Source organism: Lontra canadensis, unplaced genomic scaffold (assembly GCF_010015895.1).
Source record: "Lontra canadensis isolate GAN:19392208 unplaced genomic scaffold, GSC_riverotter_1.0 scaffold118, whole genome shotgun sequence".
Taxonomy (NCBI): Eukaryota; Metazoa; Chordata; class Mammalia; order Carnivora; family Mustelidae; genus Lontra; species Lontra canadensis.
Genome location: NW_022631112.1, coordinates 678,246 through 705,636, shown reverse-complemented (window position 1 = coordinate 705,636; position 27,391 = coordinate 678,246). Strand labels below are relative to the sequence as shown.

Genomic DNA, 27,391 nt, shown 5'->3' with positions numbered 1-27,391 from the left:
AATTCCAGATGTATTAGACATGTGGGTAGAGTTCTTAACTATTTATCTTTTTATGGAAGTTTACTTGGATTATCAGCAGACACTGAAGAAACCTAATAATATTGGTGACAGTAATTTAAGAGTTTTAAAACCCTTGTCTTAGAAAATAGTATTTTTACTCTTAAAGGTTTTTTGGGGGGAGAGGGTTGTATAGTGGTGATTATGTTAATTTATGAAGTAATAATTTAATATGGTAAATACTGAACCTGTACTAAAAAAAGTGTTAATTTGAAATTTAAAAAATTAAAATTATATCTAAGGGTTTCCTAGCCAGTTAATTTCTAAAATAAACAGATACGGAAAAAATGTTTTGTGGTAGTTAAAATTTTGTAGTAGAGTTAGGCTGGATTATGCTACATTTCATATTTTTCAGTGCTGTACTTTATATTACTTTTTCAGTACATTAAAACTTATGCAGTGAAACTGAATAATGGCAATGTTTTTATACCCTTTTATAGCCATTTCTTTTTCATAACCTCCCCCTATTTCCTGTTAACTAAACTATAAGCACCTTTCTGTTAATTTATGAAAATTATTGTTGAGATAGCACATTATCACTGATCTGTATGGCACTTTCAGCATGTTAGAAGCAAAGGTCTAAGCAACATAAAACACATCAAAATTCATTAATGTGGTATTGATTATTTTTTGGATAATTAATTTTATTGCAGACCCTTGAAAGAGATAATGAGCTGCAAAGGGAGAAGGTAAAAGAAAATGAAGAAAAGTTCCTTAATCTTCAAAATGAGCATGAGAAAGCACTGGGAACTTGGAAAAAGCATGTAGGTTTATAAAATAGTAAAATATTAAAATATTTTAAGTAGTTGTAGACATTTAAAATAACTATTAAATGCTAAGAAAATATTGCAAAAATAATAAAGGAGTAGAGTCAGACACACATTCTTCTTGCACTTGTATTTCCAAAAAGTAAATGCTGTTGAAAAGCTAAATTTAATATAATTGCCTGTAATGCTTTCATGCATGAAAAATCACACATATATGTGTGTGTATATTTATACTAATATAAATATTGATATATATAATTTGAATGACTTCCCATATGTGACAAAGAAAAATTAATTTGCCTTTTCATAAAACAACTGCATAGTACTTTAGAAAATGATTAAAATAATTATATAGGCACTATTAGCTGATCTGTTTAGCTTTCCTCAGCAGTTTTGTTGAGATGTATTAAAGCCATGTTTAGAACATGTGTACGGTAGTGGAATTCTGTAGTATTAACATTTTATCGTGAAGAGCTGATATGTTCTAAACATAGCTGTTTCCTTAAACCACATCCGTTTATTTTACACTAAATTTTCATTTTAGTAAAGTAGATAATAAAAGTATGAAATGGATGGTATAAATTAAAGTTGTAAAATATAAAGGTTCACTTTAAAAATTGGTAGGCCCCAAAATTGATTATTCTATTTTAATATGTATTTTTATTTCTTTTTGATCTTTAAAAAGAATTAACACAGTAGAAGGTCACTATGAGTTTATGAAAACTGTATTTTGGGATAGAAAGATTATATTCTGGACCTTTATACTAATTATGCTATATTTTTGTAATACTTAATAATATATTTTATACTAATATGTATCCAAATACCAGTTTGATAAGCATTTTCTTGTAGACAATTTTGATATAAATTATTACACAAGTAACTCGAGTTTTCACTTCATTCCCAAGCTAACATGTTCCCTTAATTTGTATTTTGGACAGATCAAGTCTTCACTGATGAATTTAATAAGATTTATCCATATCTCAAAAAGCATTTCATAGTTAGCTGTATCAGAATACTGAAAAATGCTTACTCTCTATAGTTCACTATTAAGCAACAAGCGTAGTAATATTCATTCTAACTTCAGCAAATTCACATTGTATCCTAACACTTCCTTCTCATTCCTGATGTTTAAAAATCATGGAAATGGTACTGTCAGGATAAGGAGAACTATAAAATGAAAAGAGGATATACTGAAACATGTGAACCATGCCAAAAAAAGAGAGATTAGCTGCACTTAGAAATTAAACATTCATTTTCCCTGAAGCCATAACCATGCCCCTCCCACAAGGAAAAATGCACTGAATTAAGAAAAATAACCATTCAGTTTCACTGGTGAGGCCTCAGTCTATAAAATTGTATCATACAAATTTCTATAAATTTGTGTGAAATAGGATTTTTTAGCTTCTATAGTCATTTCACTTCCATATGCTTTAGTACTAAACAAAACATAGTTAAGAAAAAGCTGAGGGCGCCTGGGTGGCTCAGTCAGTCAAGCGTCTGCCTTCAGCTCAGGTCTTGATCCCGGGGTCCTGGAATTGAGTCCCGCATCAGGCTTCCTGCTCAAAGGGGAGTCTGCTTCTCGCTCTCCCCTTACCCCTCCCCCCACTGCTCGTGCTCTCCCTCTCATGCACATGCTTTCTCTCAAATAAATAATTTTTGTTTGTTTGTTTAAAGAAAAAGCTATGGTTCTATTTAAGAGTTTTCTTGAATGGGAGGTTAGATCTGCTCTTTAATTGTATTTCTATCACTATGTAAGTTTTTCACCATTCTTGAGTGAAAAATAGTGAAGGTATTGCTACTAAGATTGGATCAAGATGGGTTTTTAAAAACTTAAAAAGATACAGATAAAAATAAGATGCAATCACACAAACTGCTATTTTCCCAGAAAACAGTGAAAGAGATATTATACAAATAAAATTTTGTGAATATCTTTAGACAGTATAGTTAAAATTCATCGAAATATTACAAAGAACAGTGTAATGTGTATCTGTTTTCATTTGACTGGTTATATAGCTAATGGGCATATATAGACAAAAAGACAATAAATGAGGATATTCAGAAATTATTTAGAGGAAAGCACAGGTCACAAAAGGAACTCAATTTATATCATTTGTTGAGCATCTACTGTTTATTAGGCACTGTTCTAGGTACTGGATTTTCAGAGATGCCCAAGATACAAAGCTCAATAAAGAGCTCACATTCAAATGGACAGATAACTATGAAATTGACCACAATAGCATGGAGTGGTTTTGATAGTATTAACAAATTACCATGAAAGAACAAAATAAATCATATCTATTTAGCTATGTTGGAGAAAATTTTAGAGAAAAAATGATACTAGTTTGGCCTCGAACGTGTAAATAAGGTTTCACCAACAATGTGTGCCCATTTCCTACACTTCTCTTTCCATCTTGTTGGCATTCCATTTGGTAAAGAAATGAAAAATCCTGGAGGCATGAAACTGTATTTTCAAGAGTGATGAGCAGTCTGATTTGAATAAAGCATAGGATATGTGGAATGTGACATTGGAAAAATAGGTTGAGATCATTTTCCAAGAGGCTCCTTATTAAGGAAGTTGAATTTTACTTTATAAGTAATGGAAAGTCACTGAGAATATTAATGCGGAGAAGTGACGTCAGATCTGAGTTTTAGAAAAATAACTCTCTTTTTTTTAAAGACTTTATTTATTTATTTGACAGAGATCACAAGTAGGCAGAGAGGTAGGCGGGGTGAGGTGGGGGGGGCGGGTGGGAAGCAGACTCCCCGCTGAGCAGAGAGCCGGATGTGGGGCTAGATCCCAGGACCCCAAGATCATGACCTGAGCTGAAGGCAGAGGCTTTAACCCACTAAGCCACCCAGGCACCCCTAGAAAAATAACTCTTGCAGCAGTATGGAGGACAGCTTTGTGGAGAAGGAGCAGCAAGAATACTGTAAAGAATGCAACCTTGACTCCATGAGGGTGTGAATTAGGGTAACAGTAGTGAGAACAGAGAAGAGGAATAGATGCAAAAAACATTTAAAAGTAGAATTGGCAGGATAGTGGTATTTTATATATAATAAATATTAGAAGGGGAAAGGAGTCAAACATGACTCTGAGATTAGTGTAACAAGTAGAATGATAATGTCATTAATTCACATAAGAAATGTAAAAGGAGAAGCAGATTTGGTAGAAGAAAAGAACGACTTTAATTTGGAAGCTGGTGAATGTATAGTGCCTGCAGGACATCTAGCCTGAAATGCGTACCATGCATTTGGAAATGTGAATCTTATCTTAGGAGAGAAGTTGAGAGATGAGATACAGATTTAAGGTTTATTAGCATAAAGATAAAATTTCAAGGTATAGTTATAATCATCTATTGAAGGAGTAGAGGACAAGAGAAGAAGGTTAAAGAAGAAACAGTAGGGTGTGTGTGTGTTGGGACAGGGTGGGAGGAGGAGCCTGGTAAGAACAGTGAGAAAGGTGGGAGGATATAGGAAGAGTAATGCCATGAAAACAAAGAAAAGAGGCTGTTCCAAGAACAAGCTGCAGAGCTGTTAACTGGTATGAAACTTGGGAAAAAGCCTTTTTGGCTAATTTGCAGGTGGTATCTGTGTGTGTGTGGGTGGAGATCTGTAGAATAGTGAGGGCAGGAGTCAGGTTGTTAAGGAGGGTTGGGAAGTTAGAATTTGGAAGTAGCCAAGTGTGGACTTTTATATTATAGAAGTGAGATGGACTCCTGGTGGCTCAATTCATTAAGTGTCCAACTCTTGGCTTCCTCTCAGTTCATGATCTCAGACTCGTGAGATCGAGCCCCATGTCACAACACGCTCAGCAGGGATTCTGCTTGAAGATTCTCTCCTCCTGCCCCTCTCCCAACGCATGCACATTCTCTCCTCTCTCTAAAAGAAATAGATCTTTTTTCTTTTAAAGGAAGAGAGATGGGTACCTGGGTGGCTCATTTGGTTAAACAACTGCCTTTGGCTCAAGTCATGATCCTAGAGTCTCAGGATCGAGTCCCATGTCGGGCTCCCTGCTCAGCGGGGAGTCTGCTTCTCCCTCTGACACCCCCCCCATGTCGCTCTCTCATTCTCTCTTTCTCTCAAGTAAATAAAATATCTTAAAAAGAGAGAGAGAGAGAGAGTAATTGGGTCGAGGAGAGAAATGAGTTAAGACTGTGAGAAGAGCATATTTGTTCCTTTTGTAAGGCTTGTTCTTGTTCTAGTTCTGTTTGTAAGGCGGAAGAGAACATGCTGGTATGGTGGGAAGAATTGTGAATAAGCAACAGGGAAGAGATTAGTGCCAGAACTAAGCTTTGAGGGGAATAGGAAAGGATGGGATAAAAAAACTCATGGAAAGTTGAGCCTTGGGAAAAAAGCACCTTGCACAGATAGATCTTTAAAAGGTTAAGAATAGGGGCACCTGGGTGGCTCAGTGGGTTAAAGCCTCTGCCTTTGGCTCAGGCCATGATCCCAGGATCCTGAGATTGAGCCCCGCATTGGGCTCTGCTTAGCAGGGAGCCTGCTTCCCCTCCTCTCTGCCTGCCGCTCTACCTACTGTCCAATAAATAAATAAAATCTTTAAAAAAAACAAAAGGTTAAGAATAGGTGAGATGACAGGAAGTAATAGGGGAGTTCATGTCTGCTAGCCTCCACAGGGACTCAGTGGCACTTACTTTGTCTTATATTTGAGGTTCCCACGAAAGAGATTTGTCTGGATGTAAATATCAGGCTCAAGTGTCAGTTATTTTTTTTTTTTTAAGATTTTACTTATTTATTTGACAGATACAGATCACAAGTAGGCAGAGAGGCAGGCAGAGAGAGGAGGAAGCAGGCTCCCAGCTGAGCAGAGAGCCTGATGTGGGGCTCGATCCCAGGACCCTGAGATCATGACCTGAGCCACCCAGGCGCCCCTAGTGTCAGTTATTTTTGCACTACTTAGTGCTTAGTACTTGTCACTCAGTTGAGATAAAATCTGTATGTCTGATTTGCAACAAGAAAATAAAACTTCAAGAAAGTAATGAAGGTGTAACTTTTAGAGAATTTAAAAAAAATAATTTTTCATTTGTAAGAAGAGATTGTTAAATGTAGTAATTAAGACAACAACCCCTATATTTAGCTTTGGATTTGGATCCTGCCTGACTATATCCACCTGATCTTGGCAAATTACTTAAACATCTGGGAGCCTCATATGTTTTTTTATGAGTATGAAATTGTATTTTAGTACTCAGCACAATTCAATGAATGGTAGCTCTCAAATTAGTAATGACTTTGGGATCATTTAAATTTTTTTACTATTTCCAAAAATTTGTGTTAATAAAATATCATCATACAAAACAGATTTATTTATTTATTTATTTACTTATTTATTTATGAGAGTGTATGCAAGCAGGGCGGTCGGTGTGGGGGGACAGAGGGAGAGATTCTCAAGTGGACTCCCTGCTGAGAGCAGAGCCTACCCCAGGGCTCCATCTCAGGACACTGAGACACGACCTGAGCTGAAACTAAGAGTCTGATGCTCAACTGACTGAGCCACTGAGGCGCCCCCATACACATTTATATAACTATTCATTTTGGTTAAATTTTGTATTAGGTTGAAGAACTTAATGGAGAAATTAATGAAATAAAAAATGAGTTATCATCACTTAAAGAAACTCATACTAAGTTACAAGAACGTTACAATGAATTATGTGATCAGAAGAAGTTTGAGGAAGACAAGAAGCTTCAGGTAAAATTCAAGTGTTTGGGGGGTATGAAACCTAAAGAAATTAGGACCATTACTGATGATTTTCTCTCTGCTTTCTATTTTCAGGGTCCCAACTTCAAAAAAAATGAGTATAAGTATGTAGTCTGTGATACATTTTCAGTTTATTTTTGTGTACAGCATGATAGAAGGATTGAGGGTCATTTTTTGGACATGGATTTTCAGTTGTTCCTATACACACATTTTTTGAAAAGATTTTTTTTTCCTCTCTTATTGTACTTTGCTACATTCTTTGAAGATTAGTTGATCTGATATATGTGTGGATATATTTCTGAATTCTTTATTATGTTCCATTGATTATATGTTTATCATTAAGTCAATACACAACACTTGTTTATTACTGTAGCTTTGTAAGAAGTCTTAAAATGTGGTAGTGCAAGTCCTTGATTTTCTTTTTCTTTTTCTTTTTCAAGATTGTTTTGGCTATTCTACGCCCTTTGCATTTCCAGATAATTTTTAGAATCAGTTTGTCAGTTTCTAAAAGAGAAACCCAAAACTGTGGGATTTTGGATTGTGTTGAATCTATAGATTAATTTGTGAAGAACTGACATCTCAACAGTACTGAGTCCTCCAATTTGTGAACGTGGTGTATCTTTACATTTATTTAGACATTCTTTAATAGCTTTCTCAGAAATGTTTTATAATTTTCATTGTGTTAGTCTTTAAAGTGTTTTGTGAAATTTATCCCTGAATATTTCATATTTTAGAATCCTATTATAAATAGTATTTTAAAAGTTAATTTTTCTAATTGTTTCTTGCTAGTACATGGAAGTAACATTTGATTTTTATACATTGACCTTATATCCTATTACCATTTAAAATTTATTGTAATGGTAGGTTTTTTTTTCTTCTAATTTTTGGGTTTTCTGTGTATATTATGTCATCTGTGAATTTAAGGAAGTTTTATTTCCTTCTGCTTTGTATGAATTTTACTTTTTTCTCAATTTATCGCAGTAGCTAAGACTCTCTAGTACAGTAGTGAATGAAAATTTTGACAGTGGACTTGCTTGCCTTGTTCCTCCATCTCAGATGGAGAATTTTTGGTCTTTAACCATTTCATAGGATGTTAGTTATATGTTGTTTGTATATGTTTTTTATCAGATTAAGTTTCCTTCTGTTCCTAGTTTGCTGAGTTTTTAATCATGAATGGGTATTAAATTTTGTGAAATGGTTTTTCTGTATTTGTTGAGATAATCATTTTTTCTTTATTCCATTAATATGTTATAAACCAATTAATTACATTAATTGATTTACAAATTTAAAATAACACTGCATTCTTGAAATATTTATTATCTTTTTAATAGATGGCTGGATGTAATTTGTTAATGCTACGTTAAGGATTTTGCATTGATTAGGAATACTGATCTGTAGGTTTCATTTGTTTTTCTTTGTGTTCTTTGGGTCTGGTTTTCATATCAGAGAAATACTGACTTCATAAGATGAGTTAGAGTGTGTTCCCCACTCCCAGAGGAGTATTGTGTAGAGTTGTTATTATGTCTTTATTAAATATTAAATAGAATTTGCTGTGAAGCTATCTGCTTTTTCTTCGTGGGAATATTTTTAATAACAAGTTCAGTATTATTGATAGGACAGTTCACTCTATTTCTTCTTGTGTTGGTGTGCAGAAATAGTTAACAGAGAGGCCTGTGAATGCTGTCCTCAGAAAGGCCTGCATACAAAGTTGGCCCTTGACTGGTACCTGGAAACTTGGTTCTGGAGAAGGTTCCCCACCATTTCTTAACTGCCAGGAGTGGCTCACTGTGCCTAAAGTGTTAGTTAAACATCGTGCTTTACTCTGAACTTGTGTTTTCTTATTGGGAGTCCGGAGTTCTGGTGCGCACTGGGCAGGTGGTGCCTGCATGACCAGCACCAAAAAACCTTGAGCAGGAAATCTCCGATGAGCTTACCTCGTGGAGGAAAATTCACATTTGTTGTCACAATTCACTGTTGCAGGATAAGCATATCCTGTATGATTTCACTGGGATGGGGCTCCTGAAAGTTTGTACCTGCTTTGCTCCAGACTCTACCCTGATATGCCCTTTCCCTGTGCTGTTTTGAGATCTTAGTCATTAGTGCAACTGTATACCGCAAATCGCGGATCCAGGGGGCTATCTGGGACACTTACACCACAGTGGTGTTTGGTAATTTTTGTCCCTCCGGGAACTCGTCCTTTTCATCTGAGTCGTCAGATTTGTTGGCAAAGAGTTGCTCATGATATTCCTTTATTATTACATTCCTCCTTATTAATGTCCTCTCTCCCATTTGTGTTGTCCTGCCTCTCTTCTTCCCACTCCTCCTTCTCCTCCTCATTCCTTCTCTCTCTCATCAGTTTAGCTAGATTTTCAACGTTATTGGTCTTCTCAGAGAACCAGTTTTGACATCATTGATTTCCTTCTCATGGTTGTTCATTTTCTATTTCATTGGCTTTTGCTGTTAACTTAATTATTTCCTTCATCCTACTTACTTTGGCTTTGATACGTTTTTTCTAGCTGCTTAACATGGAAACTTAGACAATTGATTATTGGCCTTTCTTCTTTTCTAATATAAGCATATAAAGCTATAAATTTTCCTCTAAGCATTGTTATAGCTTCATTCCACAAATTCTGACATGTAGTGTTTTCATCCTTATTCATATTTAAAAATTCCTTTTGTGAGGTCTTCCTTGATCCATGGGTATGGGCATAAACCATATGGGTATGACTTACAACTGTGGCTTAATTTCCAAGTATTTGAAAATTTTCCAAATATCTTTCTTTTAGTGATTTCAACTATAATTTAGTTGTGGTCAAAGAACATTTTCTGTAAGGCTTTTATCCTTTTAAATCTAAATATATCCTTTTAAATCTAAATATCCTTTTTTAAATTAACATACGATGTATTATTTGCTCCAGGGGTACAGGTCTATGAATCCTCAGGCTTACACAATACACGGCACTCACCATAGCACATACCCTCCCCAATGTCCATAACCCAGCCACCCTATCCCTACCCCCGTACCCCCCAGCACCCCTCAGTTTGTTTGTGAGATTAAGAGTTTCTTTAAAAAGACTTGCTTTTTAGCCAAGCCTATTATCTATCTTGGTGAATATTTCTTTTTTTTCTTTCTGCTTTTTTAAAAGATTTTATTTATTTAAGAGAGAGCATGCACACAGAACGGGGGGAGGGGCAGAGGTAGAGTGAGAAGCAGACTCCCTGCTAAGCAGGGAGCCTAAGAGAGACACAGGACTTGATCCCAGGACCCTGAGATCATGACCTGAGCTGAAGGCAGATGCTTAGTGGACTGAGCCACCCAAGTGCCTCTCTTTTGGTGAATATTTCATGTGCCCTTGAAAGAATGTGTATTGTTATTGGTTGGTTGAATGTTTTATAACTGTCAGTTAGATCAGGCTGGTTGATAATGTTATTCAAGTCTTTTCTATCCCTACTGATTTTTTTTTTGTGTACTTGTTAGTGGGAGAAGAGTAGTGCTAGCATTATGTATCCTTTTTAATCCTGTGACTTTTTCTAAAGGGAATATTCATAATTCCTTTATGTTGAGTAATAACATGAGGAAGTCTTTTCTCTTTGAGAACTGTTCCTTGTATTTTTTTATTCTGGTAAAATATACATAACATAAAATGTACTAAAACTATTCTGATCTATGTAGTTCATAAATGGGTATGGTTGTGTACCAATAAAAGTATATATGCCAAAACAGTAGGCCATATTGGGCACACTGGCCATAGTTTGCCAAGTTTTTTCTGGAGTAATTGATTATAGTCTGCTTTCAAATAAGATTATGCCAAATTCTCTGATTAGTAAGAAGCTCACAATACTATATTCTCATTTTCTCCTTCCTGGTTTTTGTGTTATTTTTATAATACACTTTACTTTTACATGTTATCAACTCCACCATGTAGTGTTATTTACTTTAAAATTTTAACCTTTTTTTTTAACCTGGTTAAGAAAATGAAGAATTAGAAAATATCTTTTACCTTCAATCATATTTACCATTTCAGGCACTCTTTACTCATTAGTGTAGGTCCAGGTTTCTAGCTGGTATCCTAGTACTTCAGCTTGAAGAGCTTCCTTTCATATTTGTGTGTTTGTGTAAGTATGTGCATGTGTGTGCACATCTGGTGAGGAATCCTCTCAGCTTTTGTCTGGAAAAGTGTGTATTTCTCCTTAATTTGTAAAGGGTATTTTCAGTGGATCTAAAATTCTAGATGGACAGTTTTCTCTTTCATTCATTTGAAGACGCTGTTGCATTGTTGCTTGCATTGCTTCTGGCAAGTCTACAGTTGTTACATTCACATCCCTCTTTATCATATCCTGCCTTGGTTTGGTTTTCTTTGTGTATATTTTGCTTGGGATTTATTGAATGATTTGTGAATATGTGGAATGAGTTTTCATCACATTTGGTGAATTTCTGGTCATTACCTCTTCAAAGATTTTTTTTTCTGTCCCCTTCTCCTCTTATGGGACTTCAACTACACATACATTCAACTGCTTGATAGTGTTCCCCAGGTTAACAGGTGCTGTACATTGTTTTCAGTCTTTTTTCTCTGTCTTCTCCCATTGGGATTTTCTATTGTTCTGTGCCCTAAAGTCCAATTATCTTTTGTTCTAATATGTTTAATCTTGGTTAAGACTATACAGTGAGTTTTTATTTCAGATAGTGTATATATATCATCTCTAGAATTTCCATTTGATTCTTTTGGGGGGTATATTTTTATTATATTCGTGTTGTTCTTTAAATCTTTGAACATCTGTAATAGTTAAAATTTTTTTTTGCTAAATCCATCATCTCTGTCCTTTCTGTTGACATTTAAAATTACAATTCAGTTGCATTAATTGCAATTAATTATTAAGTACAGTGTTGTGCAGTCTTCGCCAATATTTCCAAGAATTTGTCATCATTCCAAATTGAAACTGTTTAACTATTAACCAGTGACTCCCCACCTCCCCTCTCCCCAGCTTCTGGTAACCTCTAATTTACTTTCTGACTCTATGAATTTGCCTATTCTATATATTTTTATATGAGTGGAATTGTGTAATATTTGTCCTTTTTATCTGGTTTATTTCACTTAGCATGAGATTTTCAGAGTTCACCCATGTTACAGCCTATATTAGAACCTTATTCCTTTTTACAGCAGAGTAATATTCCAGTGAATGGATATACCACATTTTGTTTATCTATTTATTTGTTAATGACACTTGGGTCTTCACCTTTTGGCTACTGTGAATAACGCTGCTGAATACTGGCATTCAGCCATTTGTGTGAGTCTCTGTTTTCAGTTTTGGGGAGGTATAAACCTAGAGTGGATTTGCTGAGTCTATATTAAACCTTTCAAGAAACTGCCTCTTTAACTGAAATAGTGGCTTTCTAAGTCAGTAGAAATTGACATGTATAGCAGTTCCAATTGTATGAATGAGATGTGCCATAATTAATCTCTCTACTCCTCTACTGTAGAACATCCTTATACAAATATCTTTGTGTACTTTTGTGATGATTTCTTTAGGATAAATTTCCAAAAATAGTATTGCTGGATCAAAGAGCTTGCTCCTTATAATTTTGACACATATTGTGAGACTGCCTTCCAGAAAGATTTTTTTTTTTTTTTAATTTGACAGAGATCACAAGTAGGCAGAGAGGCAGGCAGAGAGGGAAGAAGGGAAGCAGACTCCCTGCCTAGCAGAGAACCCAATGCTGGACTCGATCCCAGGACCCTGAGATCATGACCCGAGCCAAAGGCAGAGGCTTTAACCCACTGAGCCACCCAGGCACCCCCAGAAAGATTGTTTATACTCCCACCAACCACATATAAAAACACCTGTATACCCAAACTCTCTGAATTCTTACCTTAATCAGTTTTAATTTGCATTTTTATTAAACATGTATTTTTTAAAGATTTTATTCACTTTTTTGGACAGAGAGAGATAAAACAAGAATGGGAACAAAGCAGGGGGAGCAGCAGGTAGAGCAGGCAGAAGGAGAAGCAGGCCCCCCACCGAGCAGGGAGCCCCATGCGGGGCTCAGTCCCAGAACCCTGGGATCATGACCCGAGCCAAAGGTAGATGCTTACCAACTGAGCCAACCAGCTGCCCCAAACATATTTTATGTTTGTCAGTTATATTTCTTTTGTGAGTTACTAGTTTATATTTTTCCATTTACAATGAAACATTCTAAGGTTTCTCTCATTTTACAAGGTACACAAAAAAACCTTTTTGATCCTGTGTCCATCTCTCTCCCTGTAGAGTCAGGTTCCTGGAGGAAGAAAGGCCCCATAGAAGAGAACTTAGGCACCCACCGAACAGCCAGCACCAACCGCCAGCCATTGAGTGAGCCTTCTTAGGGGCAGACCCTCCAGCCCCTGTTAAGGCTTCCAGGAACAACAGCTTGCGTAGAGCCTTATGAGAGACCCTGAGTCACAAAGCCAAATCATTCGTGATTTCCTGATTCATTGAAACTATGGCATAATAAATGTTTGCTGGTTTAAACATCTAAGTTTGGGTAACTTGTTACACAGCAATGGTTAACTACTATATTCTTCTAAGATTTCCTACTTAGTAAGTACTGAAACCAGATTTGAACCCGTATTTATCCAAGACTACAAAGCTCCTGGTAACTACCATACTGTTTTTGTCATTCTCCTTTACAGATTTATCCTTTGCAAGCTTGTCTTCTTCTGCCCCTTTTTGTGGTTTTCAGTAGCATTTTATGCTTTACCCCTTTTTTTCCTTTTAAATACACTCTCATTAGTTAGTCACATCAACTTGTACATCTTCAGTGGCCATCTCTCTACCAATGATTTTCAGATCTACATTTCCAGGTAAATTTTCTCATAAGCTCCAGATTCATAAATCTAGATGTTCATTAGACATCTCTACCTTATTATCTTACTAACTTTTCACACTCAGCAGGTTCAAACAACCCATGACATTTTCATCCACACCTGCTACTACTCCTGTTTTCTAGTTGAGTAAGTAACATCCACCAGTCACCTCTACATACCTAAACTCTGTGAATCTATCTTGACTGTTTTATATCCCATCATTCATCAAGTCTTGTTGATTAGCTCATAAATAATTCATGTTTCTATTCAGTTCTTCATCTCTACTAATATCACCTGGGCTATGGTACTAGGACACTCTTCTTCTTTTTTTTTTTTTAATTTTATTTTTTATAAACATATATTTATTTTTTCCCCAGGGGTACAGGTCTGTGAATCTCCAGGTTTACACACTTCACAGCACTCACCATAGCACATACCCTACCCAATGTCCATAACCCCACCCTCCCTCTCCCAACCCCCCTCCCCCCAGCAACCCTCAGTTTGTTTTGTGATTTTAAGAGTCACTTATGGTTTGTCTCCCTCCCATACCCAACTTGTTTCATTTACCCTTCTCCTACCCCATTAACCCCCCATGTTGCATCTCCTCTCCCTCATATCAGGGAGATCATATGATAGTTGTCTTTCTCCGCTTGACTTATTTCGCTAAGCATGATACCCTCTAGTTCCATCCACGTTGTCGCAAATGGCAAGATTTCATTTCTTTTGATGGCTGCATAGTATTCCATTGTATATATATACCACATCTTCTTTATCCATTCGTCTGTTGATGGACATCTAGGTTCTTTCCATAGTATGGCTATTGTAGACATTGCTGCTATAAACATTCGGGTGCACGTGCCCCTTCGGATCACTACGTTTGTATCTTTAGGGTAAATACCCAGCAGTGCAATTGCTGGGTCATAGGGTAGTTCTATTTTCAACATTTTGAGGAACCTCCATGCTGTTTTCCAGAGTGGTTGCACCAGCTTGCATTCCCACCAACAGTGTAGGAGGGTTCCCCTTTCTCCGCATCCTCGCCAGCATCTGTCATTTCCGGACTTGTTAATTTTAGCCATTCTGACTGGTGTGAGGTGGTATCTCATTGTGGTTTTGATTTGTATTTCCCTGATGCCGAGTGATATGGAGCACTTTTTCATGTGTCTGTTGGCCATCTGGATGTCTTCTTTGCAGAAATGTCTGTTCATGTCTTCTGCCCATTTCTTGATTGGATTATTTGTTCTTTGGGTGTTGAGTTTGCTAAGTTCTTTATAGATTTTGGACACTAGCCCTTTATCTGATATGTCGTTTGCAAATATCTTCTCCCATTCTGTCAGTTGTCTTTTGGTTTTGTTAACTGTTTCCTTTGCTGTGCAAAAGCTTTTGATCTTGATAAAATCCCAATAGTTCATTTTTGCCCTTGCTTCCCTTGCCTTTGGCGATGTTCCTAGGAAGATGTTGCTGCAGTTGAGGTCAAAGAGGTTGCTGCCTGTGTTCTCCTCAAGGATTTTGATGGATTCCTTTCTCACATTGAGGTCCTTCATCCATTTTGAGTCTATTTTCGTGTGTGGTGTAAGGAAATGATCCAATTTCATTTTTCTGCATGTGGCTATCCAATTTTCCCAACACCATTTATTGAAGAGGCTGTCTTTTTTCCATTGGACATTCTTTCCTGCTTTGTCGAAGATTAGTTGACCATGGAGTTGAGGGTCTATTTCTGGGCTCTCTATTCTGTTCCATTGATCTATGTGTCTGTTTTTGTGCCAGTACCATGCTGTCTTGATGATGACAGCTTTGTAATAGAGCTTGAAGTCCAGAATTGTGATGCCACCAACTTTGGCTTTCTTTTTCAATATTCCTTTGGCTATTCACGGTCTTTTCTGGTTCCATATAAATTTTAGGATTATTTGTTCCATTTCTTTGAAAAAAATGGATGATACTTTGATAGGAATTGCATTAAATGTGTAGATTGCTTTAGGTAGCATAGACATTTTCACAATATTTATTCTTCCAATCCAGGAGCATGGAACATTTTTCCATTTCTTTGTGTCTTCCTCAATTTCTTTCATGAGTACTTTATAGTTTTCTGTGTATAGATTCTTAGTCTCTTTGGTTAGGTTTATTCCTAGGTATCTTATAGTTTTGGGTGCAATTGTAAATGGGATGGACTCCTTAATTTCTCTTTCTTCTGTCTTGTTGTTGGTGTAGAGAAATGCGACTGATTTCTGTGCATTGATTTTATATCCTGACACTTTACTGAATTCCTGTACAAGTTCTAGCAGTTTTGGAGTGGAGTCTTTTGGGTTTTCCACATATAGTATCATATCATCTGCGAAGAGTGATAGTTTGACTTCTTCTCTGCCGATTTGGATGCCTTTAATTTCTTTTTGTTGTCTGATTGCTGAGGCTAGGACTTCTAGTACTATGTTGAATAGCAGTGGTGATAACGGACATCCCTGCCGTGTTCCTGACCTTAGCAGAAAAGCTTTCAGTTTTTCTCCATTGAGAATGATATTTGCGATGGGTTTTTCATAGATGGCTTTGATAATATTGAGGTATGTGCCCTCTATCCCTACACTTTGAAGAGTTTTGATCAGGAAGGGATGCTGTACTTTGTCAAATGCTTTTTCAGCATCTATGGAGAGTATCATATGGTTCCTGTTCTTTCTTTTATTAATGTGTTTTATCACATTGATTGATTTGCAGATGTTGAACCAACCTTGCAGCCCTGGAATAAATCCCACTTGGTCGTGGTGAATAATCCTTTTAATGTACGTTGAATCCTATTGGCTAGTATTTTGGTGAGAATTTTTGCATCTGTGTTCATCAAGGATATTGGTCTGTAGTTCTCTTTTTTGATGGGATCCTTTTCTGGTTTGGGGATCAAGGTGATGCTGGCCTCATAAAATGAGTTTGGAAGTTTTCCTTCCATTTCTATTTTTTGGAACAGTTTCAGGAGAATAGGAATTAGTTCTTTTTTAAATGTTTGGTAGAATTCCCCCGGGAAGCCGTCTGGCCCTGGGCTTTTGTTTGTTTGGAGATTTTTGATGACTGTTTCAATCTCCTTACTGGTTATGGTTCTGTTCAGGCTTTCTATTTCTTCCTGGTTCAGTTGTGGTAGTTTATATGTCTCTAGGAATGCATCCATTTCTTCCAGATTGTCAAATTTGTTGGCATAGAGTTGCTCATAGTATGTTCTTATAATTGTCTGTATTTCTTTGGTGTTAGTTGTGATCTCTCCTCTTTCATTCATGATTTTATTTATTTGGGTCCTTTCTCTTTTCTTTTTGATAAGTCTGGCCAGGGGTTTATCAATCTTGTTAATTCTTTCAAAGAACCAGCTCCTAGTTTCATTGATTTGTTCTATTGTTTTTTTGGTTTCTATTTCATTGATTTCTGCTCTGATCTTTATGATTTCTCTTCTCCTGCTGGGTTTAGGGTTTCTTTCTTGTTCTTTCCCCAGCTCCTTTAGGGTTAGGTTGTGTACCTGAGACCTTTCTTGTTTCTTGAGAAAGGCTTGTACCGCTATATATTTTCCTCTCAGGACTGCCTTTGTTGTGTCCCACAGATTTTGAACTGTTGTATTTTCATTATCATTTGTTTCCATGACTTTTTTCAATTCTTCTTTAATTTCCTGGTTGACCCATTCATTCTTTAGAAGGATGCTGTTTAGTCGCCATGTATTTGGGTTCTTTCCAAATTTCCTCTTGTGATTGAGTTCTAGCTTCAGAGCATTGTGGTCTGAAAATATGCAGGGAATGATCCCAATCTTTTGATACTGGTTGAGACCCGATTTAGAACCAAGGATGTGATCTATTCTGGAGAATGTTCCATGTGCACTAGAGAAGAATGTGTATTCTGTTGCTTTGGGATGAAATGTTCTGAATATATCTGTGATGTAGGACACTCTTCTGATCCATCTCTCTGCCTCATGTTGCCTCCCTTTAATTCAGTATTTTTCAGACTTCTAGGTGCAGCCTATTAGTCGTTCATGTAAATTAGTTTAGTGGTCTGTGACCAGCATTCTTTAAAAAATGAAATAAAGCAGCATAGAAAACAGAATATAATCTCATTGAGTAGGTATCTGGTGTGCTGTGTTGTAGAACGTTTAATTCTCATAGCAGTTTTTAATCAATGAAGTTTAAAAAACATTATTCTTGATGCTGCAGCCAGAATGGTCTTTCCAATCAGATCGTGTTTATTACCTTGTCTAAAACCCTTCAGTGACTTCTCAGGTCTTCCTGGAAACCCTCAGCATGCTGTATTTGGCCCTTAATGATCTGGGCATAGCTTACCTCAAGCCTCCCATCTCTCCATTCTCCCAGCAACCTAAGCTCTAGCTGAAAGAAATCCTGAGTAGTTCATGAAGACTATAATCTTGCTGTGTTTAGCATCTGTGTATGTCTTTTGCTTTCCCTGGAGTGCCTCCTATCCTCATCTAGATTATTTTCCTATCTTCCTCCTGGATTGTTTCTTGAGGCTAGGGTCTGTAGGCTGTTCTTTATTGCATCTGAAAGCTTAGTGCAGTGTTTCAATGGCTATGTGCTGAATATAGAGGGAATAAAAGGATTTTGTACTGATGAACTACTTTCAAGATACATAAAAATACCGAATACTCAAAACAGTTTGCTAACCATGACTACCTTGCTTTTAATGAGTGGTTATTTTATTATATATAATGTGTGAGATATATAATAACGTAGAATGCATATTGAAAACATCAAAAGGTCTGTTTTGTTTAAATATGATAAACTATACAAAATGAAGTTTAAGAGATCTTATTACAAAGCGTAGTATACTACATTTAGTAAGTAATTTGGCCTTCAAATAGAAATTGCTGAATGGTTGACTTGAAACAGATTGTACTTTTATCAGAAGAATTTGTTCAGATGTCTTATACTATTTAACAATGTTTTTACATTAAAGGTACTTTTTTTCATTTTCCATTAGAATATTCCAGAAGTAAATTCTAAAAACAGTGAAATGTCAATGGAAAAATCAGAAAACATCATACAGAAATACAATTCTGGGCAAGAAATAAAGAAGGATACTTTGAGTTTTTGTTCAGATACGAACTACAGAGAAAAGGAGAAGAAAGAGGGTCCGTTTATAGAAGTCATCTTAGAAGGTAACCAGCATATTGCTATTTTCTAATTTTAAATACTGAGCTCCCCCTTTCTCCCACAAATAAAGGATCTGTCAAAGTGCTGTGCAAGGCCATCTATGGAATGCAGGGGAGTACCAATTAAAGTCTTTGCTTTGAGGATCCTATACTGTAGTTGAAGAAACTCTTTTTCATTTGTGTATGGTCTTAAGATGGCTTCTTTTGAGCTATTCTTTATAGTTAGTATTTTTGGGGAAAATTCTATTTCTGCCTTTCCTTATCACTTACTCCATAGCTTTCTGTGTTCAGTTTTCTGCATTCACTGCTTTGTGGAGTGTGTTCTCTGGGATATGAATAACCTTCTGAGTATCAGACCTAGAGCACTTTTCTTAGTTCAAATGCCTTTCTGTAACCATTGAAATAATTTACTAAACTTGTGCATCTTGAAAAAGAATTGCTTATAAAGACCACAGACTTATTTTATGAAGGTGTTCAAACCTAGGCTGAACCACCACTTGGTGGAGATGTTGTAGAGAAAATGAATGGACTAAAGCCCTTCAAGTCCTGAATTTCGTATTCTAGGTTATTTTAACTATATGGAAAATTTGAAATCTATGGTTAAAACCTAGATGAATAAAACATATTTCTTAAGTATTCTATACATTTGCACAAAAGTATCTCCAAACTTTAAAATACTTAGAAAGTAATGAATAAAAAGTGGTAATTGTCAGTCTTGAAGAAACAGCTAGCAATTCTGGATCCTCAGGAGTGGTAAAAAGAAAACCACAGGCCCAAAATGGAGTTACTCATGTTAAGAACCCATGTCAGCAAACCAAAACTTAATACCAACCAAACTGCAGCTTCAATCCTCAGGAATGTAACCTTTCATTAGTCAACCTGGAATCTTCTGGTCAGCAGTAAGAAATCCATTGACCTCTTTCTTTCTCTGTAGGAGGGCGGCCTTGCCTAAAACAATGTATTCTTTGCTAATAATTTCTTCTGTCTATTCATTCTCTACCTTTAAAAACCTTTTTCTCTGTAGCTCAATGGGGCTCTTTTTTCTTTGCTAGATAGGATGCTGTCTGATTCAGTGAATCATTTAATAAAGCCAATTAGATCTTCAGGTTCCTTGGTTAAATAATTGACAGTAGTACTAGAAATTAGAGTCTAACTTGTTAGGATAAATTCATTTTTATTTACTTGGCTGTGTGTTTACATGGCATTGTACTGTATGCTCAAAAGGAAGTGTAACAGACTAGAAAACTAAAAACCATTTCCGTATACCCTCAACTTCCCTCTTTTTAAACCAAAAATACTTTGTGAAATCAAAATTTAATATGAGAAGAGCCAAATATTTAGCATGCTAAATGTTATTATGACCAAGGGAATTGAATATTTGGTAAAATTGGTATTGTAATGTTTGTGTAATGGACAATGAAATATTTAAGGCTAAATGTTTTTACATAAATAGGTAATACATTATGTCTTATAAAAGCAGGTTTTAGGGTATAATATAAAAATTTACTGTGTTCTCTTCATGACAGATTTACAGCTTTTTGAAGAAAGCTCCAAAAATGAAACTGATCCTACTGTATCTCAGGATAGAAATCCGAGTGAAATCTCCCTAAGCAAAAACCTCGGCACAGAAAAAGAACTAATTAGTCAAGCACAAACCTTGAATGTTACTGACTTTAGAAAAGCAGTTACCGCAGAAATAAAAGACAAGGTGGGTTCAGGAAAAGACAATGGATGTACAGAATTTAAATCACCAAAAAATTCTTTTTTAGTGGCAGACAGATCAATAGAAACAGAAAAGATACTCCTAGAAGGAACTAAAGGATTCGATCTTCACAATGCAGATGCTCATCTGGAGGTTGATAATAACAGATCATCTAACAATATCCTAAGTGAGGTGGCTCAGCATACAAATCAAAAGAAAGATGTTTCTGAAGACGAACCATTTGAACGGTTCAGATTGCTTCCAGGGATTCAAGAAAATGCCACAGAGAAGGAAATTACAAGTAGTGACCAAACCAAAGCAGATCTGGATCCATCTCTCAATGTAGAAAAGAATGCTCTTCAGTGTCAGAAATACAGTTTACAGGAGTCAAGTAATGTTATGTTAGATGATAAACAATGTAAAATAAACCAAATGCAACTGTTAAATAAGGAAAGTGAGTGCAGTGTATTGCCATTTAAACAAACTTCAGTTTTCCAGCAAATCTGTAATGATACTTCAGAGAGACCTGAACCGACTATTCCCTCTGACACAGCAACTAACAAGCCCATTTCATCGGCTGCTTTCAGTGAGAATTTGAAAGTACTTCTTAAGAATTCAGATAAAAATGTTAATATTATGCCTATGTTGGTGAAACCCAACTCAAGCCCTGGTGAAAGAACTATGCGGGAAAATCTGAATGAGATGCACACTAGCCAGCTGAAGAGCTGTCTGGGATACTTAGAAAACAGTGCAACCACTTCCCATCTTCAGGCTAAAAATGAGAATATACATACTTCACAAGCTGAAGACATGAAAATTGCTGTTCCTATGCAAACTTCCACAGAAATACAGTTTTCTAATAAAGAGAGTCAGATTGATAATACTCAGATAACTAACGCCACAAAAAATGACCTCTTCCTTTTTGTGAATGTCAATGAAAGACAGCATTCATTGTTAAATAATACAGAGAAAACAGAGTCATTAAATGACATTGTTTCAGGAAAAATTTACAGTGAAGGACAGCTGGAAGAATCATGTTCATTTCACAAAAAGCCATCTGGAGATTTAGTAAACAGAAGTGGAAGGTCAGCCTTTGATCTTTCAACTTCAGATAAAAAAACTGAGAAAATTCCAGTATATGTGAATTTCTTAGACCCCAGTCCTTGGTCAAAAGTAAATCAAACTGAAAGTCAAACACTGAGCACTTCAACTTCTAGCATTCCTTTGTTGAAGGAGAGACCAGTAGGCCCATCAGCAAACAAAAATCTGGTTTCAGTAACACTTTGCAAAAACGATGATGATATCAGGAAGGATATTGGACCAGGTAAGAAAACAATGTTTATGGTTTTTTTTTTAAAATTTGAATTTCTACTCCTTATTCCTGATAAAGGGGCTATTTATGTTTAAAATGAAACCACTTACATATTTTTTACCTAAACCTAAGATACTCTATACATGTATATATGTAAAAGTAGGAAAGGTTTTATTTAAATAGTGGATTTCTTTTCACCTAAATCTAAGCCACTAATATCAACATGTACTAAGATGCAAATGCATACTGGAAATTAAAATTTCACCAAGGAACTGGAAATAGCAGAAATAATCACAGGTCCAGGTCATTAATTTTAAATTAGCAACAACTATCTAATTAGAATCTCAATTGTTGATAAGGCTTCTGCCAGTGGGCATGTTTATTCCTTTTCATTCTATACTGAAAAAACTTCCCTCATTTTCTTCTCCCAATTTTCTCCCTCTTTCCTTGACTTTTCTACTTCTAGCTTCCCTTCACCAGCACCAGAATCCAGCTTTCATTTTATAAACACTGTTGAGGTGTAACATTAATGCATTTCGTATCACTGATATTTGTAACTCAAACACTTTAAACGTAATCCCTTAGTTATGTACCAACATTAAAACATTCAAATATTCAACATTTCAGAGAATATGTATTCTAACCACCACATGAATTAAGTGTCCAAGTTTTGCTTTATAAAAATATTCTAGAATAAAAAATAAGGGGGGAGGTAAATGGATGAAATACATAGGACTTAACACTGACGGGTGTTTAAGCAGGGTGATGGTCTAAGTTCATGTTCTATTTTTGTGTATTTGAAATTTTTCCTACCAAAAATATTTAAAAATAGAAATATACTACATATCATGTATAAATGCTGTACAGATATAACTTTAACAAACAGTTTGATTATCATGAAAAAAGTTTACTTTGTTAATAGCAATCCTATAGTGAAAGTTATTGAGGTTAAAGATATTCTTAGATTTTTAAGGGAACTTGGCCATTGAACAGTGTGATTTTAGACCCATTAAATGCAGATTACAAGGAAAGCTCTGAACGGCCCTTAGAGCTACCAGATACTTTTAAAAAGAGGCAATTAATAGAAATTTGAAGAGAAAAATTGGGAATTAAAAGCAAAATAAGCATATCAGGTTTACTAGCATAGACAGGTAATGCAGGGAAAAACGGAAACCACCAAAATACTGTAAAACCTCATCTTACACATTGTAACTTTCCTAATAGAATAAAATGTATTAACTTTAGATTCCATTAATTTTGAATCTGTTGAATGCTGCAGTTAGGCAAGTGCTGTTAAGGCACTGGTCTCATGTTGACTGTTTTCTCATAAGGCTTTTCTTCTACGTTAAAGCTCAATGATATAAATAAGGATGGAAGGGGAGATTGAAAATTCTGTAGAAATTCAACTTGTAAAAATATCCACTCATAAAAGTTACAAGTATCTTTTAACCTTCAAAGCTGACGTGTTTCTCTAAATCATTTTTATCTACTTATTAAATTCCAGTGACCCCTACTAGTCAGCCAGTTTGTTGGGCTTCTTACCGTGGCCAGTTTCTTTAAATATATTTTATAAATCTGACTTTTAGTTGATTCAGACTTTTTCCCATCAATCTTAATATGTTTACATCTGTGGCAATGCAATAACCAGGGGAATGAGGGTAACATTTTATGGGAGTTATTTTGTCTTTGAAGATATTTACACCATTTCACTCATTTCAGTGTGAAACCAGCAGGTTTTAGAAAGTAGCAATAAAATTTTGTTTTCTGAAATGAAATGCCTAATGTATATTAAGAGCAAAGTCAGTGAAAACTATAGAATATTCAAAGTAAAAACAAAATAGTTACTTTTTAAATACAAAAGCATAGATAGGATCAGAGAAAAACAAGTTCAGTCCTAAAATGAGTGCCTGGAGAATAAAATTCAGTTGTTGCCATTTCCTCTTTGTCAACCAGATACTACCAGCATTAACAGAGTTGCTGACACTTTGAATAACTCGAGTATCCATCCAGATCCCAAGGGAGAGCCCAGTGAAGAGAGGAATGCAACTGCAAAGACTTTTTACGATTCTTCTTTTCCCACAGAACACGTAAGTCAATTAAAAATATTGCCGAGCAGACCTTAGTGAGCTAATTCTACAGATATGTGTAGAACTGTATGCATCTGGATGCTTTAAGACCTAACTGATCTCCAAAATAATATCAAGAGGGCAACATGGCACCATTTTTCACAATTAAGGTTGATGGAAAACAGCAGGAAAAAGTCACAGTGTATAAATCAAATAGATATAACCCAGCCTGTTTTGGGAAGGACAGTGTGAGGTAGTGTATTATGTATGTACTTCTTTTTTTTTAGTCACCTAAATTTAGGAGTAGGGGCATTTGAACATTTAAAATTTTATCTTAATAAACGAGGTCTCAAAATAATGCAATCAATTAAGTTCCATTGTTCTTGATCGTGCTTAAGTAATTACGTCATTTTGGTAAAACTATTGCAAAAAAAAATTATTTCCATTAGAACACAGTATGCAAAGGGATCAAATACCCTTAATATATGTGATATTCTAAGTATGGATTTATATATATTTTAAGCAAAGTATTTGTAGAGATTACATGGCTCCACAAGTCCATCTGTCATATGAAAAGCAACTGACCACAGCTGATCAGTTTTTTTGGCAAAATTTATAAGCTATTTTTTATCTTAGAGTGCAAAACTTGAGCATGAAAAAGCCTGTACTGTTCAAAAATCTTAAAAATAGGCAATTACAGGTGTTAACTGCTAAAAGGTATAACCTAAAAAGTTTAGGAAAGATTACTTACAGAAAAAAACCAACTGCACAGTGGCCGATTTTAAAGTCATTGTATATTTTTTTCAATTTTAGAGGTACACATTAAGTAACTTTACCTTAGCACCTGTAAAACAAAAATTACAGCACTAGCACAGCCTTAACAAATAACAGCTTTTAACAGTGTATTTTATTTTCCTTTTAAAATTAAGTTCATTTAAATTTTAAAATGCAAAGAAGACTGGTAATCTGACTGGGGGAAATTTTAGGCCAAAGAGTAGATCTTTTAAGGCAGAAAGAGGAGGTACAGAGGTAATGAAGTGATTTTTAAAAGGAAGTGACGGTAAAGGAAGGAGCAAAACGATATGTAGCAACATGTCTGCAACTAGAATTACTGCTGTAGGCTGCAAAACCTCAACTAAGCCCAATATGACGAGTTTTGTTAAGTGTAAACTTTCATCGACACTGCATCTTGTTTCTCCAGTCATACCTGCTCTTGCCCCTCCCACGAGTAGGTAGTTAAGGGGAAAGAAACTAGAGCAGGTATGTGTTAATGTTTTTCTCTCCATCAAGACAAAAAAGTCAAGGATTCTGGAAAATTAGTAATCTGAACTTGATATCAAATGCACCAAAATGCATCAAGCATTGTGAGAGACCCCCATTAAAACATACAGACCATCAGTCAGTTTAGATCAAAATCGGCAACCTAAATTTAGATTTGATGTATTTCTCTAGACCCATTCTCCATACTGCATGGATGACTTATATTCATTCTGGCCCTGTAAGCTAAATGCATATGCTGGGTACTTACATGCCAGATATTATCAGAAATACACATTTATACACATTTTTATCCAGTATCAGCTACACTACAATAGCAACTAACACTACAATTTTGCAACTAAACAGTGCTAAGAGTGAGGCCACAAAGCTTAAATGACTTGCCCGTGGTCTCTGCGAAGTCCTGTGCTGATACTTTGGTTTTTCATCTGTTATTTCATAAAGACACAGGCAGTCAGCTATGAACACAGCATCACCACAAAGATCAGAGGCTAAGAGTTCAAGGGGACTGTGGCTGACTGTAGAATTCTCATGAGCCAAATAGATCCATCCCAACTAGCAACCCTTAGGGAACTGAAGTTAAATGTAAACTAAGCTTACTGAAAAATTATCACTATATAATCTCACTTTGAAAACGTTATGCATATGCCCTGTTTCCAGTCTAATGCCCTGTTTCCAGATTCTAATGTAAGATAATACTCAAAGATCTGTAAACACATTATATTCATTATAGCCTAATTTACAATAGTAAGCATTTCCAAGCAACTTCAACATACTACATTATGGAACACGGAATATAATGGAGCCATATTCTTAGACTTTTAAGAGGAAAATACTATTAAATGTTTTAAACACAGAACAGAAAATGATAAAATTATGATCCAGATTTTGCAAGTATGCATATACACACAGAAGAGACCAGAATATTTATATCAAAATGTTTAATGGTAGTTGAGATTTTAGTTAATATGAATGTAATTCTTACTCTGTTCTTTATTTCTAAAATACATAATAGCCTTTTACCACCAGATTTTGTCTGGAATCAGAAGACCACTGACCGTTTTTTTTTCCCCCAGAAATTTTGTGCAGTCATTGACAATGGTTTATGAGAAATCTTTAAAACCTAGGAAACAGCCCACAAAGGGAAAAAACAAGATATAAAATTCTATAGAATGATCAAATATGCTTAGAAAAAAAGACCAGAAGCAAGCCGTACCAAAATGTTGACTGGTCTCTCCGGACAGATGTCTAGTGATTTTCATTTCTTTATTGGAAGTTTAGATAATAGGGGAAAAAGTATAATTACTATCAGAAAAAAAAAATCTTAAAATGAAAAACTTTTATAATACTGTGTTAAAAAGTAAGTATTACCCAATGCAGTGCTTTGGAAACATGCCAACTTCCAAATACCTCACTGCTCTTTCCATTCTGTCCAACAATGGTGCTCTGAAGGAGGAGAGGAATCAAAGTAAAAGGCAGTTTCTACATGGCAGTCTACCTCTGTTAGCATTTCTTTTTTTAAGATTTTATTTATTTGACAATAAGGGAGCACAAGCAGGGGGAACAGTAGAGGGAGAGACAGTCAGATTCCCTGCTGAGCAGAGAGTCCAATCCCAGGACCCCAGAATCATGACCTGAGCTGAAGGCAGACACTTAACCATCTGAGCCACCCAGGTGCCCTCCTCCATTAGCATTTTTAATTTTCTCCTGGTTTTGATTAGAAGACACAAAACAGACACAATTGGGAAGGGAAGAGAAATCAAAACAGATTTTGATCTGCAATTGTTTTAAATATCTTTTCTTTCAATGTAAGCTTAAGACTTTTCAGAAAATGTTCATGGTATCCCTGAACTTATTAGGGAACTTAAGGAGCATAGGCATAAGCCTCCAGATTCACATTTTATTGTTTTTTTTTCATGCCAAATTAAGGTAGTTGTTGAAAATTAGTCAAGAAAAATGCTGGCTTTTTCACATACTAATAATTGCAGAGCTTTATTAAGGACTTAAAAAAAAAAACAAGTAATTTCAATGGTAAGCCAAACAAGTCTGGTCTTTCCTAGGTGGAAATAAAGCCCCTGAAATCAGTTCTTCAGGCAACCAAGATTAAAGATCTTACTGATGCAGCAGCACTATCTGCTGGTGAGGATGACTGGCAGAGCCTAGTAACAAATCAAATTAATGAAATCGAAAACTTCCTAAGCTTAGAAAATGACAACCAACCTAAGAAAAGAAAAGCAGAAGAGATGTTGGAAAAAATGACAGATTAAAAGAATGTTGATAAATGCTTTCAGTGGTGAACTGATTTCACTGAAATATCAATAATACAGTTTTGACTAGAACGAACTGCCGCACCTAAAGCTTTACAGTTAATCCTCAGTTTTCCAATTTTTTTTGATGTGATGAAGTTACGCTTTTACAAATGTTTCATTTAAGATAGATAAGAGGGCTGCCGGCATCCAATTCCCCTAAGTTAAATTTGCTTTCCTCCATATATCCTTTCATCAAAGCTCTTGCACCTTTAACCCCCTTCCT

At 35.7% G+C, this 27,391-nt stretch overlaps 1 protein-coding gene across 3 annotated transcripts in view; it reads left to right on the top strand.

The window, feature by feature from the left end:
- The window catches only part of CCDC73 (coiled-coil domain containing 73), a 152,938-nt gene extending 125,716 nt beyond the window's left edge, over positions 1-27,222 (top strand). For all 3 annotated transcript variants that reach the window (XM_032841056.1, XM_032841053.1, XM_032841054.1), the window contains 6 exons: positions 711-821; positions 6,397-6,531; positions 18,330-18,507; positions 20,028-21,527; positions 23,469-23,602; positions 26,920-27,222. In XM_032841056.1, coding sequence (XP_032696947.1) covers positions 711-821; positions 6,397-6,531; positions 18,330-18,507; positions 20,028-21,527; positions 23,469-23,602; positions 26,920-27,126 — 2,265 coding nt within the window. In that variant the 3' untranslated portion in view covers positions 27,127-27,222. The remainder of the gene's footprint in view (positions 1-710; positions 822-6,396; positions 6,532-18,329; positions 18,508-20,027; positions 21,528-23,468; positions 23,603-26,919) is intronic.
- Positions 27,223-27,391: the final 169 nt, after the last annotated feature.